We start from the raw sequence: 18,377 nt of genomic DNA, 5'->3' as shown, positions 1-18,377 counted from the left end.
GGGGAGCACAAGAAGCTTCTAAACATTAAAAGCATAAATCTGATTAAAACTAGGTTAAAATTCTTCAGTGGCTATTCACTATATTCGGGGGAAAATTCAAAGCTTGTCCGTTTGCCACGAGGCTCTTCCCAGTCTGGTCCCTGTCTACAGGTCTGAACTCTTCCTCCTCTCTGCTCCAAGCCCTACCAGGGCACATTCAGCAGTTTCCCCAGAGCATCTTGTTTTCTCACACCCTTCCACACTGCCCTGCTTCTGCTTTCCTTTCTCAAGATTCAACCCACCCAAGTGTGTTCAGGAAGCCTTCTCCGACTCCAACCAACTGGGTGACTTACACTTCTTTTGTCACAGCACCCTGGGATTCCCAGATCACAGCATCTTTCACATTGATTACTTTAGCAGAAACTGTGGTACACTGTCTATTTACTTATTTCCTTCCCTCTACTATGGGTTCCTTCTCAGCAGGCATGAACCTTCTTCATTTTTGCGCTGCCCACACTGAACACAACACCAGCATACAGTAGGTGCTCTAAGTCTCTTGTAAGTTGAATGAACTGTAGTAGGCAAAGGTAAAGAATGGCTGACAGGTACAATTATTAAGATAAAAAAAGTGTGCTAGTGTATATAAAAAAATTAAAAAATAAAATAGTAAAATTAACTAAGACTCATTCTAATATGCCACCTAAATATCATGGCACAGAGATGATTAAGTCACAGTATGAACCTCTGAAGAATCATGAGTCTAAAGGGAAAGATAGATACATAAACAGATAATACATTATGATAAACCTTATGTTACAATATGAGGAGCCCTGGCTGGTGCAGCTCAGTGGATTGAGCGCGTGCCTGTGAAGCAAAAGGTCGACTGCTCAATTCCCAGTCAGGGCACATGCCTGGGTTGTGAGCCAGGTCCCCAGTAGGGGACACATGAGAGGCACATTGATGTTTCTCTCCCACTCCTTCTCCTTCCCTTCCCCTCTCTCTAAAAAATAAATAAGTAAAATATTTTTTTAAAAAAGAATATGAAAAAAGTTCTGTGGGTACAGAAAACGGAGTGACTAACTTTGTGGGTCAGGCAGGGCAGGGAAGCACCATTTAAGCTGGTACTTAAAAAGGTGAGCAGAAACAGTGTACTAGGCAAAAAGTAGAAATGACTACTTGAGAAGGAGAAAGAGAATGTCATAAAAAGTCACGAAGGTCATGAAAGGCTGGTTGCACTGCAGTCGGGAGAAAGTAAGGTGCCCAGGACAATCAGAATTGAGGGTGAGCTGCAACCCAAGCAGGCCCCAAACCAGAACGCATCCTGAGGGACACCAGCAACATGAAGCTGGCCTGCGTCCACAGTCCTCACAGTCCAATGGAAAAGACTCTATCACGGTATTCACTTATTCTACTGTGACATTTATGTCTTACCACCCACCTCACTGTGATCTTCCTGAAAATAAGAGCCTTGTCTTCCCAATTTTCTAGGGCACTAAGTGTACTGCTTACTTAGCAGATAGTCCATAATGCTTAATTTTTTTAAATTAATGTTTCATAAATTATAGGATGAGAAAGAGACAAAAACTATTTTAAAACTTTTTAAAGATTTATTTATTGTTAGAAAAAGGGGCAGAGAGGGAGAGAGACACTGATGTGCAAGAGAGGCATGGACTGGCTGCCTCTCACATGCTCCCAAATGGGGACCTGGCCCTCAACCCAAGCATGTGCTCTGACCAGGAATCGAACCAGTGAACTTTTGGTTCACAGGCCAGCACTCAATCCACTGAGTAACTCCATCCAGGGCTAAAACTTTGTAAAGTACAAGGATAACTGATAAAAACAAAGAAGCAAACATAGTTTCTTGAAATTACATATTTATCTTCCCCAACGACCTCGTGAATATGAAGAACTAAAAGATTATTACAGTGCAGCTTTGGCTTCAAAAGACAGGACTTCAAAGGTATACTTTAAAACTATTTCTCCAAAGGAGTAGAAAAATCATTCTTCCACTGGCCATCTTCACAGGCCACCTGCAGCAGCCTGTCCCATGCTGGCAAGGACACATGAATGGTGGTGCAGCCTACTGGGGACTCGATGGACACTGAGTATTTCAGAACAGCCGTAATTAATGGCCTACCACATGATACAAAAGCTTTGTAGGACTTCATTATAAATACATCTGCAGCATGAATTTAAGTCAAAGTTTAGCTCAGAAGAAGGGAAACCAGTTAGAGGCTACTTTAAAAAAGAAATATGCTAGAGACATAAAACCAGAACAGCAACAGTGGGGATAGAGACGAAAAGATGAATTTAAGAAACATTTACGAAAACAAGTCAGCGACACTGAGTGGCTGCCTAAGTACAAGGGAAGGCAGAGGCAGTTACCAGGGTAGGAGGTGAAGGGTGCTGGCTCTACTGGCTGAGAGGAAAAACTGGTGTTTTCAATGGGAAGTAATGGTGATTAATTCAGCTTTAGATGTGCTAAACTGAGATTCTAGAGAATAAGATGGAGATATGCAATGAGAATTAAGTACATGAGTATGAGTTGAAGAAGGTAAAATATTAGAACACGTGTGGTATTTAAACCTACAAAACAGCCCTGGCTGGTGTGGCTCAGTGGATCAAATGCCAGACTAGGAACCAAAGGGTTGATGGTTCAATTCCCAGTCAGGGCACGTGCCTGGGTTGCAGGCCAGGTGCCCAGGAGGGGATGTACTAGAGGCAACCACACACTGATGTTTCTCTCTCTCTCTTTCTCCCTCCCTTCCCCTTTCTAAAACTGAATAAATAAATAAAATCTTTTTTTTGAGAGAGGAGAAGAGAAGGAGAAAGAGTGGGAGAGAAAGATCAATATATGGTTGCCTCTCATGCATCCCCTGCTGGGAACTGGCCTGCAACCCAGGCATGTGCCCTGACTGGGAATTGAACCCGCGATACTCTGGTTCGCAGGCCTGCGCTCAATCCACTGAGCTACGCCAGCCAGAGAAATGCCTCATCCTCTGAGAGGAAAGGGAAGAAAACAAGGATGTACGGAGCATAGTGGAGAAGCTGAAGATCAGCATCTGTCATCCTCAATTTCCTTTGCAAAATAGAAAGCAAGTGTGCAGAATGAAGAGAATGAAAGGATTATTCACCAAGGAGCTGCCAAGACAGACTGCAGGATTACTAAGGAGGCCGTGCTAAGAGCTCAGAGAGGCTGCAAAGCTATGCAGTTTGTCTAGCTGTGCTCAGCAATCTGGACAATAGAAAGTTCAACGAGCCAGGATCAGAGGGTAAGAGGATGAGAAAATTAAAGAATGTGGACAATACCCAAGGATAGGGGTTTGGGGACAGCTTCTGAAGTGATGGATCATCAGGTCTGGTCAGGAAAAAAGAAGGCTGACACAATGGGGGAAAACGCAGGCAAAAAGGAATAGGAGGCTTCAGTGGGGTTGAAGAACAGGCTTAGTATGAGTGAGAAACTAAATTAGCTGAAACAATAGGCAGTTGTGTTCCATTTTCAACATAAAAGAGGCCTTTTTTAAAATGTGGAGTTTTCGTCCATATCTCTAGCTCCTCTTCCTGATCCGCTAACTCCTGGGCACGGAGAAAGACAAGATATTAGATATTCTTAACTTATGACCACCAGACTAATATTTGGGGACCACGTCTGAGTTATATAAGACCTAATAATATGCACCAATACTATAAACACTTCATGAGAAACCATGTGACCTCATCATCTCACAATGCCAAGTTCATAATTCAGCAAAAACACAGACTTACGATGTTCCCTTAAGAAAGCAACTAAAGAAATTAACTAGGGTACATTCAAGAACGAAAGGTAGGTACCGTTTGGGAGGATCAATATTGCAACAGTTTGTTGAATATTTTAAATTAGTAAACACTATCTTAGTTTAATTAAAGCCATTGGCCTTTATCCTTTGAGGGTGGAAGGTGGAAGGAGGCAAAATAATTGCATTCAAGACAACATTAAGAGACTGACATTAATATAGTCTTAGTAGGAAATTTTAACCCTCGCTGACATCAACGGGTAGATTTTCCAGACAAAAAGTCAACAAGAAAACAGCAACCTTAAATGACACATTAAACCAGATTTTTTAATTGATAATTTTTACCCCAAAGCAGCAAAGTATATTCATTCTTTTCAAGTGCACACAGAACACTTTCTAAAATAGACATGTTAGGACACAAAACAAGTCTTAAGAAATAAGATGGAGTTCATATCAAGCATCTTCTCCAACTACAATAGTATAAAAATAGAAATCAATTACAAGAAAAAAACTCAAATACACACATACAAACACATGGTGGTGAAATAACGTATCATTAAAGAATGAATGGGCTAAAAATGAAAGTGAGGAAAAAATCAAGTTACCCTGAGATAAATGAAAATAAATACACCAAAATTCTGCGGGACATAGAAAAAGCAGTCCTAAGAGAGAAATTCATAGCAATACAGGACTGCCTCAAGAAGCAAGAAAAATCTAAATAAACAATCTAACCTTATACCTAAAAGAACTAGAAAAAGGACAACAAAGCCCAAAGTGAGTAGAAGGAAGAAAATAATAAAGATCATAGTGGACATAAACAAAATAGAGACTAAAAAACAGTGCAAAAGATCAATGAAACCAGAGCAAGACTCTTTGCAAAGGTAAACAAGATTGATACACCTTTAACCAGACTCATCAAGAAAAAAAGAGAGAGGACCCAAATGAATAAAATCGGAAATGAAAGTAACAACTAAAACCACAAAGAAACACAAAGAAATATAAGAAAATATTACAAACTAATTGGACGATCTGGAAAAAACAGATAAACTCCTAGAAATATACAATCGTTCAAAATTGAATCAAGAAAAATCAGAAAATCAGAACACAGCAATAACAACTAATGATATCAAAGCTGCAATCAAAAAACTCCCAGCAAACACAAGTCCTGGACTGGAGGCCTTCAAAGGAAAATTTTACCAAATACTAAAAAAAGAACTAACACTATTCATTCTCAAACTATTCCAAGAATTTCAAGAGGAGGAAAGACTCCAAAGCTCATTTTGTGAGTCCTGCATTATCCTAATTCCAAAACCAGATAAAGACACTACAAAGAAAGAAAATCATAGGCCAATACCCCTGATGAATACAGATGTAAATATCCTCAACAAAGTATTAGCAAACTTATTCCAGTAATACACAAAAAAGATCACATACCATGAGAAGAGTGGAATTTCTTCCGGGGATATAAGGTTGGTATAATACCTGCCAATCAATTAATGTGGTACACCACACAAACAAAATAAAGGATAAAAATCACATGTTCAAATCAATAGATGCAGAAAAAAGCATTTGAACAAAATTCAGTACTGATTAATGGTAAAAACCTCTCTGCAAAGTGGGAGTAGACAGAACATACCTCAATGCATTAAAGGCCATATATAACACACACCAACATCTTACTCAATGTGGATAAACTAAAAGCATTTCTGTTAAGGTAGAAAACAAGACAAGGATATCTGCTTTCTCCACTCTTACTGAACACAGCACTGGAAACCCGTCACAGCAATTAGACACAAAGAAATAAATAACATCCAAATTGAAAAGGAAGTAGAACTGTCATTATTGGCAGATGACATGATATTGTATACACAGAACCCTTAAAGACTCCACCAAACTACTAGAACTGATAAATGAATTCAGAAAAGTGGCAGGATATAAAATTAATATTCAGAAATTGGTTGCATTTTCTGAATGCAACCAATAATTAACTTTTAAATACCAATAATTAACTATTAAAAAGGGAAACTAAAAAAATTCCATTTATATTGTATCAACAGTCAATAAAATACTAGGAATAAATTTAAACAAGGAGGTAAAACACATGTATTTGAAAAATTATAAGACACTGAAGAAAGAATCTAAAGACACAAATAAATGGAAGTATATACCATGTTCTTGCATAGGAAGGATTAACATCATTAAAATGTCTGTACCGCCCAAAACAATCTATATACATTGAACACAATTCCTCAAAATAACAATGGCCTATTTCACAGAATTAAGAGCAATAATTTGGAAATTTATCTAGAACCACACACAGAAAAAAAACCTGAAAAGCCTCTGCACTACCACAGACATATCGAGCACTGGAACACAACAGAAAGTCCAGAAATAGCCCAGAATGGAGTGGCTCAGTTCACTGGGTGTCATCCTGCAAACCCAAAGGTCGCCAGTTCAATTCTGGGTCAGGGCACATGCCTAGGCTGCAGGTTCAGTCTCCGGTCCAGATACAAGAAGCAACTGATTGATATTTCTCTCCCTCTCTCTCTCCTTCTCCCTCTCTCTAAAAAATGCATAAATAAAATCTTTAAAAAAAAGGAATGCCCAGAAATAAACCCACGACTGTATTCTCAGTTAATATTTGACAAAGGAAGGAAAAACATACAATGGGGTAAAGATAGTCTATTCAATCAATGGTGCTGAGTAATTAGACAGATATCTGAAAAAAATGAAACCTTACACCTTATACAAAAATAAACTCAAAATGGATTAGAAACTTCAATGTAAGACTCGAAACCATAAAAATTCTAGAAGAAATTCTATAGGAAGTAAAATTTCAAACACTTCTCTTAGCAATATTTTTTCCAATTCATCTCCTTAGCAAGGGAAACAAAAGAAAAAATAAATGGGACATCATCAAACTAGTTTTTGCACAGCAAAGGAAACTATGAACAAAACTAAAAGACAACCCATCAAATTGGAGAACACATAATACATCTGACTAAGGGGCTATATCCAAAATTTATATGCAAAATAATAGCAAGTTTTCTTTGATGACTTACTCAAACTACTCAATGATAAAAAATCAAACAATCCAGTTAAAAAATGGGCAGAGGAATGAAGAGACATGTCTCCAAAGAGGACATACAGATGACCAATAGACATATGAATAGATGCTCAACATCACTAACTGTCAGAGAAATGCATATGAAAACCACCATGAGATGTCACCTCACACCTGTCAGAATGACTATCATCAAAAAAGAAAAAAAGCCCTGGCTGGCATAGCTCAGTGGATTGAGCGCGGGCCTGCGAACCACCGATTCCCTGTCAGGGCACATGCCTGGGTTGCAGGCCAGTTCCCAGCAAGGGACACACAAGAGGCAACCATACATTGATATTTCTCTCCCTCTCTCCTTACCTTCCCCTCTAAAGATAAATTAAAAAAAAAAAAAAAAAAAAAAAGAATGGCTATCATGAATAAATCAACAAACAATAGGTGCTGATGAGGATGTGTAGAAAAGGGAACCCCTGTGCCCTGGGAATGCAGACTGATACAGCCATTATGGAAAACAGTATACGGCTTCCTCAAAAAATTAAAAATGGACTGCCTTCTGACCCAGTGATTCCACTTCTGGCATTTTATCCAAACCTCAGAACCTACCTAAGTTAGTGATTTAGGTTTAGAATAAAAGAAAAAAAAAGTGATTTAGGTTTAGGATAACCCTAAACCTAAAGATTTATCCTAAACCTAAATCACTAACACAAAAGAACGTATGCACCCCATGTTCACTGCAGCATTACTTACGATAGCCAAGATATGTAAGCAACTCAAGTGTCCATCAACAGACAAGCCAATAAAAAAAAAGCTGTGGTACATATGTACAAAGAAATATTAGCCATAAAAAAGAATGAAATCTTACCATTTGTAACAGCAAGGATGGACCTAGAGGGTATTACGCCCAGTGAAACAAGTCAATCAGAGAAAGACAAATACCATATGATTTCACTTATATATGGAATCTAAAGACCAAAATAAACAAACAAAACTGGGTGAAAGAAGTGAAGGAGTGAAGAAGCACAGACTGGTAGTTATAGAACAGTCATGGGGATGTAAAGTACAGCATAGGGAATACAGTAGATAATATTGTTAATAACTAGGTATGGTGCCAGTTGGTACTGGAAATATCAGGAGGAACACTTTATAAAGTCTATGATTGTCCAACCAATATGCTGTACACCTGAAACTAATATAAAATAATACTGAATGTGAACTGCTATGGAAAACTTAAAATCAAAGAATATTATCAAAATCTCTTATTTAAAAAATATAATTTGTGGACCTAACGATTTTTTTGAAGGTAAAATTCAACTTACCTAGATCTGGCCATTAATATTCTTAGCCTCTGTAGCATCAGGAGTTTAATCATACTTCAAAATACCATGTTTTCTTTGTTGGATGACTTAACCTAAAAAAAAATTTTAAGAATTTTATTTCTTTTAAAATAATAATTGTCCTTATGAGACTTCTAGCAGCACTATTAGTTGAAATTATCTACTTAAACTCCACTGTCTAAAATTTGATTTAATTATTTATTAAAAATGAATGTGGTATGTAGATGTTATCATTAACATGGCCTTTTCAACAGAAAGAGTAAAAATGCAACAGTGAGTTCTATGGTATTTGGATGGCAGTACTTTTAGAAGCCAGTGATTGTGGTTCCTCCACTACAGCTATGGCTTCCCTATACTTCTCAGCCACAACATGAGAAGTTAGACTACATCACCCAAGATTCCTTTCCAGCTCTAAAAGCTGTTCTAGCCAGTGTCAGGCTAAATTTCCACCTTCCATCACTTTTCTTAAACCTCACCATCACCCCTCCACAAAGAGCTGACTCTCTTTAGAATCCCCCCTCTGTATCTTCCTGTTCTGTAAGATTCCCCCAGAGCCAAAACAGGAGCCAGTCATCACTGAACAGTCCACATGAATGAACATGTCACAGACTCACAGGACAATCTACTTGTAAGTTATAGCAATTGGTACAATCAACTAAACACACATTGTGCTTTGTCTCTGGCTTGCAAAACTGTCCAGTTAATTCTACCACAACTCATTGCTTTTATATGAATACAGATTCTACTTGTCCATCTCTCTAAGGTTAGCCAATCAACTCAGAAAATGTCTTCCTCTCTTTATTCACTCCACTTAGAAGCATTCCAGGATATCCATCCTGAAATGAGTTTAATCACAGTCAATACAATGAAAGATGAGAGTGATCTGTCTATACCACTCTACCAAGTAAAAGACCTAATTCTTAAAATGAAACATATTAAAGAATCACTGTACCAATCTATAAGCCCTTGAAAATATTAAAAAGCCTCCACTAGAATCTCTATAAACTTTTATTCTGTCCCACCATCAGGCCTCCTTTTTTCCCTTTGTCCAATTTTTTTATTGTAGTATAATGTACACAACATAAAATTTGCCATCTTCCCACTTTTAAGTATATATTTCAGTACTGTAAATATATTCAGTATTGTTATGCAACCAACATCCAAAACTACTTTATCTTGCAAAACTCAAACTCTACCCATTAAACAACTCACTTCCCATCCCCCCAGATCCTGGCACCCACCATTCTACTTTCTGTTCGCATACGTTTCACTGCTCTGGGTACCTCATGTAAGTGAGCTCATACAGTATTTATCTTTTTGTGCTTGCTTTATTTAACTTAGCTTAACGTCCTTATAGAGTTCATTTATGTTGTAGCACATGTCAGAATTTTTCCTTTTCAAGGCTGAATTATATTTCATTGTATATATATACCAAATTTTGTTCGCCTATTCATCTATTAAACATTCATCCACCTTTTAGCTACTGTGAATAATGCTACAAACACAGACATACAAAGTATGTCTTGAAGACTCTCTTTTCAATTCTCTTGGATACAGACTCAGAAGTAGTATTGCTTCTGGGTATCTAATTCTATTATGAGACCATATGGTAACTCTACTGACAATAGTCTGAGAAACCATCATACTGATTTCGGCAGTGACTACACAATTTCCATTTTCACCAGCAATGCACAAGGGTTCCAATTTCTTCACATCCTCACTAACTTTGTTTTCTGTTTCTGGTATCAGCCATACTAACAGATGTGAGGTGGTATCTCACTGTAGTTTTGGTTTGCATTTCCTAATGATTAGTGATGTTTAGCATCTTTACATGTGCTTATTGGCCATTTGCTTATCTTCTCTAAAGAAGTGCCTATTCAAGACCTTGGCTCATTTTTGAACCAGGTTGTTTGTTTTTCTGTGGTTGAATTTTAGCAGTTCTTTATATATGCTGGCTATTTACTTCATTCAAATTTATAATTTGCAAGTATTTTCTCCCATTCTGTGGGTTGCACTCTTCACTCTACTAATAGTGTCTTTTTCTTTATTTTTCATTTTTATTGATTTTAAAAAGGGAGAGAGAAAAACATAGATTTGATGGTCTACTTACTTATGCATTCCTTGGTACATTCTCAGATGTGCTCTGATCAGGGATCCAACCACGACACTGGTGGATAGGGCAATGCTCTAACCAACTGAGCCACCTCTCTTGATGTATAGTTTTTTTGTTTTTCGGAAAGTCCAATCTGTCTTCTTGTGCTTTTGTTGCTTGTGTTTTTAGCGTCATTTACAAGAAAGCATTGCTAAATCCAATTCTGTGAAGGGTTTGTCCTGTATTTTCTCCTAAGAATTTTATTGTTTTATGCCTGATATTTATGTCTTTGAATCATTTTGAGTGAATTTTCCCATATGGTACTAGGTAAGGGTCAAAGTTCATTCTTTTGCATGTGGACAGTTTTCTCAGCACCATTTTTTTTTTTTAAAAGACTGTCCTTTCCCCCATTGAATTTTCTTCACACCCTTGTCATAACTTACTTGACCATGAGGGTTTTGGTCATGTGAGGTATTATTTCTGGGTTCTCTCTTCTTCATGCCAGCATCACACAGTTTTGATTGTTGTAGCTTTGTAGTTAAGTTTTGAAATCAGAAGTTTATGTTGTCCAGTTTTGTTCTTTTTCAAGATTGTTTTGGCTATCCGGAGTTCCTTTAGATTCCATCTTAGTTTTAGGATGGGGTTTTCTATATATATATTTTTAAATCATGGGGCTTTTGATAGGAATTGCACTGAATCTGTACATCTCTTTGGACAGCATTTTAACATTATTACACCTTCTAATCCTTCTAATCAACACAGTATTTTCTTTTTAATTTCTTCTACCAACATTTTATAGTTTCCATTTGTACAAGTCTTTTACCTCCTTGGTTTACGTAATTCCTCAGTGTTTTATTCTTTTTGATGTTGCTGTATATAAAATGGCTTCTGTAATTTCCTTCTCAGATTGTTCACTGCATATGGAAATACAACTAATTTTTGCATTTTAAGTACTTTTTTGTGGAATCTTTAGGGTGTTCTAGGTTCTAAGACCTTATCATCTGCAAACGAAGATCATTTTACTTACTCCTTTCCAGTATAGATGCCTTCTATTTCTTTTTCTTACCTAATTGCTCTGGCTAGAACTTCCGGGGCTATGTTAAATAAAAGTGGTCAAAGTGGGTATCCTTGTCTTCTTCCTGCTCTTAGGGGAAAAGCTTTCAGTCCTGCACAATTGAGTATGATGTTCACTGTAGATTTTCATGTATGGTTTTTTATAATGTCAAGGTAGTTTCCTTCTACTTTTAGCTTTTTAGTGTTTTTATGATGAGAAAGTATTATATTTTGTCAAATGTTTTTCTGCACCAGTTGAGATAATCATGAGTTCATCTTCCTTTTGTTGATGTGGTTTATTATGCTGGCTTTTGAGTGTTGTACATCCTTGTATTCCGAGAGCAAATCCCACTTTGTCATGGTGTATAATGCTTTTAATATGTGACTGAATTCAGTTTGGTAGTACTTTTTGAGGATTTGTGAATCAGTGTTCATAAGAAATATTGGTCTGTAGTTTTCTTGTACTGTCTTTGTCTCACTTTGGTATCAGGGTAATGCTGGCTTCAAGGAATGAATTAGGAAGTGTTCCCTCATCTTCAATATTTTGGGAAAGTCTGAGGATTGATATTAGTTCTTTAAATGTTTGGCAGAATTCATCAGTGAAGGCAGGGCTTTTCTAGTCAGGAGATTTTCGATTACTGATTCAATCTCTTTACTAGTTATAGGTCTAATCAGATTTTCTAATTCTTTGTGACTTACTCTTGGTATGTTTGGTGTTTCTAGGAATTTTTGTTATCTAGATTATTTAATTTGTTGGTATATAATTGTTCACAGTTAAATAACCCCTTTTATTTTGGCAGAATCAGTAGCAATGTCCCACTTCATTTCTGATTTAAGTAATTTGAGTCTTCCCTCTTTTTTTCATAATTCATCTAGCCAAAATCTGCCAGCTTTGTTGAATTTTTCAGAGAACAAACTTTTGGCTGCATTGATTCCCCCTCTGATTTCATGTTTGATACACTGGTTGTTTAAAAGTATGTTATTTAACATTCACAATTTTGTGAATTTTCTAGTTTTTCTTCTGTTGTTGATTTCTAACTTTATCCCCTTATAGCTGGATATAAGATACTTTGTATCTGTAAGACAGCTATATTTTAAAGGCTATGTACTTAATATGTGGCCTAACATATGGTCTATTCTGGAAAATGTCCCATTTGTACTTGGAAAAAACGTTTATACTGTCACTGTTGGGTAGAGCGTTCTGTCTGGTTAGCTATCCATTATTGTGAGTAGAGTATTAAAGTCTCCAACTATTATTATAGAACTATTTCTCCCTTTACTTGTCATTTTTTGCTTTGTATATTTTGATGACCTGTCATTAGGCACATGAATGTTTATAATTATTCTATTTTCTTGCTCTACCAAATTGTTTATAAATATTCTGTATAATGTTCATCATCTCTTTTAACTTTTTAAAAGTCTTTCTTGTCTGGTATTAGTATAGTCACCCCTCCCCTCTCTTGGTTGCTTTTTGCACATATCTTTCTCTATATTTTCCCTTTCAATCTACTAGTGTCTAGTTCTCAAGTGAATCTTCTTTAGACAGCATATAGGCGAATCATGTATTTATACATTCTACAAATCTGTCTTCTGATTAGAGAATTTAATATATTTACATTTAAAGTAATTACTAATAAGGAAGGATTTATTTGTTGTTTTGCTATTTGTCTTCCATTTGCCTTAAGCTTTTTTGTCTTTCATTTCCTCTTGTGTATATTCTATAGCTATTTTCTTTGTGGTTACCACGGGGACTACATTTCACATTCTGAAGTTATAACAGTCCAATTTGAATTTATACCAGCTTAATATCATTAACATACAAAAACTGCATCTTCATAGCTTTACCCACACTCCTTTCAATTATTGGTGTCACAAAACTACACCTTTAAAAAAAAACTACATCTTTATACAGTGTACCCCAAAACATAAAGAATTCTTTTAAAATATTCGTCTCTTAAACTATATAGAAAATAGTGAAAAACTAAAGTTTAAATACTAGCTTTTAAGATAAGTTCCTTTTTCTTCAAATGTATTAGTCTCTTAAATGCTAAATCAGAGAACAAAAAATGCAGTTACAAATCTTTGTTATAATAGTACTGGTGTTTAAAATTCCCTTGATTTACCTTTAGAAGCCTTTACTTCTCCCCAGGGCTTCAGGTTACTGTCTAATGTCCTTTTGTTTCACCTTGCAGGCTTCTCTTTCTTAGGGAGTGCATTTCTTACAGGGCAGATCTGGTGGTAATAAACTCCCATGGCTTTTGTTTATCTGGGAATGTCTTCATTTCTCCCTCATTTTTGAAGGACAGTTTTTCAAATATAGGATTGTTTGGTTGACATGTGTTTTATTGGTGGTTGTTATTGGTTTTTGTTTTTGTCTTTTAACACTTTCGATGTGTATGTCCACTGCCATCTAGCCTCCAAAATTTTTGATGAGCAATTTGGTACTAATCTTAATGAGGATCCCTTGTATGTACAATGTACATACAACAACAATAATTTGCTTCTCTCTTGCTGCTTTCCAAATTCCTGCCTTTGGCTTCTGGGAATTGGACTATAATGCGTCTTGGTGTCTATCTCTTTGGGTGTACCTCAAGTACAATGAGCTCCTTGGATGTTTATACTCACGTGTCTCATCAGATACTCTCTCTTCCCCTTTCTTTCTCTTTGTTCCCCTTCTAGAACTCCCACAATGTGTATGTTAGTTTACTCAAAGGTGTCCCACAGATCCCTTAGGCTCTGTTCATTTTTCTTCAACCTGTTTTCTTTCTGTTTCTCAGACTTGATAATTTCCATTGTCTTAGCTTCAGCTTTGTTGATTCTTTGTTCTGCCTGCTTACATCAGACTTTGAATCCTTCTGCCCATTTTTTAATTTTAATTACTGTACTTTTCAAATCCAGAGTTTCTATATGGTTCCTTTTTATGTTTTCTATCTCTTCATTGATATTTCCTTTATTTATACATCATTTTCTTGACTTTTCCACATCTTCCTTTAGTCTTCTGAGTATCTTTAAGACTGTTGTTTTAAAGTCTTTGTGTAATATATCTGCCATTGAGTCTTTTTCAGGAGCAGTTTATATTGATTTCCCCCTTCGAATGAGCTATACTTTTTTATTTCTAAGCATGTTTTGTGATTTTTTTTTATTGTTGAAAACTGGACACATATGAATCTAATAATGGTGTAACTACTGAACTCAAGAGTCTCCCCCTTCCCTAATGTTCACTGTATTTTTTTAGTTTTATTTTTTTGATTGTTGTAAGCTGTCTCTGTTCCAATTGTTAGTCTGAGGTAAAAACCTAGGGTGTCCTCAGGTCTTTTCTGAGCCTTTTGATAGTTGCACTTTCTAAATTTTCCTGTACATGCAATTGTTTTTGAATGTCTGAGTCTTTAATTTCAGACTCCCAAATAGGGGAAAAAAAGAAAAATGAATGAAGCAAGAGGGCGGTAGCCCTTTAAATATCCTAGAAGTCATTTCAGCTGAAGGGGAAGGTGCTTGCAAAATGGGGAGGTGCAACATCAATGGGTGCCCACCTCTTAAACTACGCCTCTGTTATCAAAAGTAGCAATCAGTGATCCAAGCACAGTTCCCTGATATTTGGAGAAGAGGGTCCTTTTGTCATCTCATGGATCCTACAAGCTGTGTGAGAGTAGATGCTACTGTGTTAAAACCTGAAACTGATGAATATTAAGTGCAATTTTACATCTAAGCCTTTTCTCCTAGAAGCTGCAAATCAATGTTCAATAACCACAGAGTGCTCGAACAATCATATCAGATTCTGGCAGTACAACTGCTATGTAGGTGGACAGACATACATCCTGATGCTTCCTACTGCATTGTCTTCCCAGAGTCCTCTCCAGACCTCTTTGTGAGGCTCAATATATATTGTTTTATTGTTTTAAATACCTTGAATATTGACACTGCCAAAGTACTGTGGAGTTTTTGCTTGTTTTTAGGTGAAACTATCCAGCACGTTAGTTGTAACTAGGACTAAAAGACTGTGTGTGCCTTACTTAAAAGGACAGCTTCTACAAGAAAACACGTTTGGGTTTCCAAATACCTGATATACCACAATACTTCTGGAATGACACAACACAATGGACTGCAGGTGTCCTGCTCCGCTTTTGGAACACAGATACCTTATATACTCTCCAGGACTGCTGAACTCCCTTCAGTTCCTTCCCACTAGGAGAAGGCTTAGAACCAAAAAGTGACTGGGAAATAGTGAAAGGGAAAAGGTAGCAATAGCTTCTAAATGGAGCTATGATCTTACTGTAACATGGATGTTTTTCTATAAAATAGTTAACATATAGCAGCATTTACTATCATTTTATACTCAAGAATATAATGATTTTAATAGAGCAATCATCAAGAAGCTAAAAATTATTTGGAATACTATCTACCAGCACCTTATTTTTTCAACAATAACCTGATTTTTAAAGCCCTAACTGTGTGACAGACACACATTTATTTGGATTATCTCAATCCATGCAGTCACCCTAGGAGGTAGGCACTACCATTATCTCCATGTTCCAAATGAGGAGACCAAGCCTTGAAGAGGTTAGGTAGCTTTCCCAAGATCAACAGCTGATAAGAGGAAGAGGCAGAATTAAATCCATATCTGACTCTTAATAATTAATACACGTAGAAAGCTTTAACTAGTGCCTAGCATATAGTAAGTACTTAGTAAACATTAGCTATGGAACTAATAATGATGATTTATCTTAAAACAATGTTCTATGCCTTTGGCAGTTGGTCAACCTTTCTGTCCCTCATGTCTTCATTTATAAAATTAGGATACCCGTTTCACCTAAGTGTTGTGAAAACAACAAAATAATTTTGGGCTATATAGACATTTAGAAAAATGTATACTGTTTAAAAAGATGATATATCATCACTATCAGTAAAGTCTGTCTCTTGAATCACAAAGAAGCCTTTTGCACTATAAGCACAGATTCCTAAAACTTAAGCACCATCTTCATAACAAGAGTTACATTAATAAATTTAGTAAAACTATCCTAAATTATTCCAATATGATTCTTGCAGACCGACAAGCAAAGAGAACACTGAACTCTATTCATAAGTGTGATTATAAATTTAGTGCTCAGAAAGGTGTATTTGCTCTTTCAGTTCACTAGCTCTGAGGGTGAATTTGGCCTATACCACAGAAGTTCTGTTCAAACATAGCCAGGACAGAATATCTATAGTTAGAAGTTTAGTAATATAACTTTAAATTTTGGGCATAGCTAACTGCCATATTTAATTACATTAAAAAAATCAAGAGAATGAGATTCAAAAACCTGTTCTTTGTGTCAGTGGTCTTGCTGTGTTATTCTTAAACTATTGAGTAGGTCTTTTTTTTTTTTTTTTAAGATTTTATTCATTTGTCTTTAGAGGGGAAGGGAAGGAGAGAGGGAGAGAAATATCAATGTATGGTTGCGTCTCATGCATCCCCTGCTGGGAACTGGCCTGCAACCCAGGCATGTGCCCTGACTGGGAATCGAACCGCGGTTGTTTGGTCCGCAGGCTCGAGCTCAATCCACTGAGCTACACCAGCCAGGGCTGAGTAGGTCTTTTTTTATTGATACACATTAGTTCTCGGATTATTTGTAACACTGTTAAGGATTTTTCATTGTATTTATGTTATTCTGAAGAAAAATAATTTTCAAAAAACTAAGGAGGGAGATTTCTCTGTATATTTAGCCAGAAACCCAAACCATTCTGGAAAGGTAAGGACACCTACAACCTGCATAGTTTCCCTATTAGCTGAAAATTTCAAGAACAAATGTACACACAAACCCAAAAAAGCATCTAACTACTTTTAAGCATCTATCTATAAATATGGTTGCATCTGGTTAGTACTAAATAAATTTTCCTTCCTGTAGGTTTTTATTTTACTAAGGGCAATGTTTGTGAACCAGTTCACAATTCATAACCTTTTATCCACATCACACTTCTTTAACTCTCCAAAAACAAAACCAACAACAAATCAATTATGTTACTTACAAATCACTTCAATATCTGGTACTTTATTTTCTGGAAACTCTTTGTCTAATCTAAATTCCTTGTACTGTAATTTAAACGAGATTCCTCTCATGTCTGTTTTCTCTGTAAGAGACAAGTTAAAACCAGGATGATCAACAGAGATTAAGCACATGCACACATGTATTTACACTGTCATCAATCATTTTCCTATGGATAAATCTAAAATATTCATAAAGTGACAATTCTTTATTTCAGACATAGTTGTTGAAATAACAAAAAGGCTACTTAGAGATAAAATGGTTTGTAGAAGCTATGAATATTAAGGAGAGAATAAAAAATTAGTTCATTCATTTCTTCATCTACACATTGAAGCATTCAACAAGTATTTTCTGAGCACTAACTCTGTTTGCCAGGCGCTGAGTTAAATACCAGAAATAAAGATACACATTCCCTGATTCCAAGGAGCTTACTCTTTAGTGAAAGAGACCGTCAAGAAAATCAACACATGGCAGAGTTGCTGACCCATGCACTAGTACCATCACAACACTCAACTCAGAGCAGAAGGAAAGAGAGAAGTGACAAGAGAGGCTTCCTGGGAAAGGTCACCTCTAAGCCAAGTCCTGAAAGAGAGACTGGAGTTTGCTAGGGCAAGGGCAATCCAGATCAAGACTGCATGGAAACACACAAAAGTGTGAAAGAACATGGCCTGTTCCAGAAGCAGTAAGTACTTCCTTATAACTGAAATGTAGGTAATGCATGGGAAAACATTAGGAGATGGGCCGGGAGGTAGGTGCATACCATTTCATGAAGAGCCGGTTTGCATCACTGAGGGCAGTTCGCATTTCCTTTATAATCTTAAAGACACCAATAATGTCCTACCAAATGCTTTCTCATAGAGGCAGAAAATCTAGAGTACATACAAAAATATCCAGCACCTAATGGTCTTTGATTATCTATGATGCCCAGAGTCTGATGTAAAAGTAACAGCACCCATCTCATAAACATCCTCCCAAACGCCCCTGCACCTGCAGTATTACTGTAGAATGGTGACATATACCCAGATACTCCTCCCAGACCTAGAGAAAGTCATCCACTTTAACTTC

General features: G+C 36.6%; 1 protein-coding gene across 5 annotated transcripts in view; it reads right to left on the bottom strand.

Moving 5' to 3' along the window:
• Positions 1–18,377, bottom strand: part of FRS2 (fibroblast growth factor receptor substrate 2) — a 103,061-nt gene that overhangs the window by 10,524 nt on the left and 74,160 nt on the right. For 2 of the 5 annotated variants that reach the window (XM_053661558.1, XM_053661559.1), the window contains 3 exons: positions 17,296–17,397; positions 8,130–8,221; positions 7,676–7,775 (listed from right to left, as the gene is read on the bottom strand). In XM_053661558.1, coding sequence (XP_053517533.1) covers positions 7,676–7,678 — 3 coding nt within the window. In that variant the 5' untranslated portion in view covers positions 7,679–7,775; positions 8,130–8,221; positions 17,296–17,397. The remainder of the gene's footprint in view (positions 1–7,675; positions 7,776–8,129; positions 8,222–17,295; positions 17,398–18,377) is intronic. The other 3 variants (XM_053661562.1, XM_053661561.1, XM_053661560.1) reach the window with 2 other exon arrangements.

The sequence above is a fragment of the Artibeus jamaicensis genome, unplaced genomic scaffold, assembly GCF_021234435.1.
Source record: "Artibeus jamaicensis isolate MK-2021 breed Jamaican fruit bat unplaced genomic scaffold, CSHL_Jam_final contig_233, whole genome shotgun sequence".
NCBI lineage: Eukaryota > Metazoa > Chordata > Mammalia > Chiroptera > Phyllostomidae > Artibeus > Artibeus jamaicensis.
Note: the sequence above shows the minus strand (reverse complement) of the source record. Positions and strands in the feature narration are given on the sequence as shown.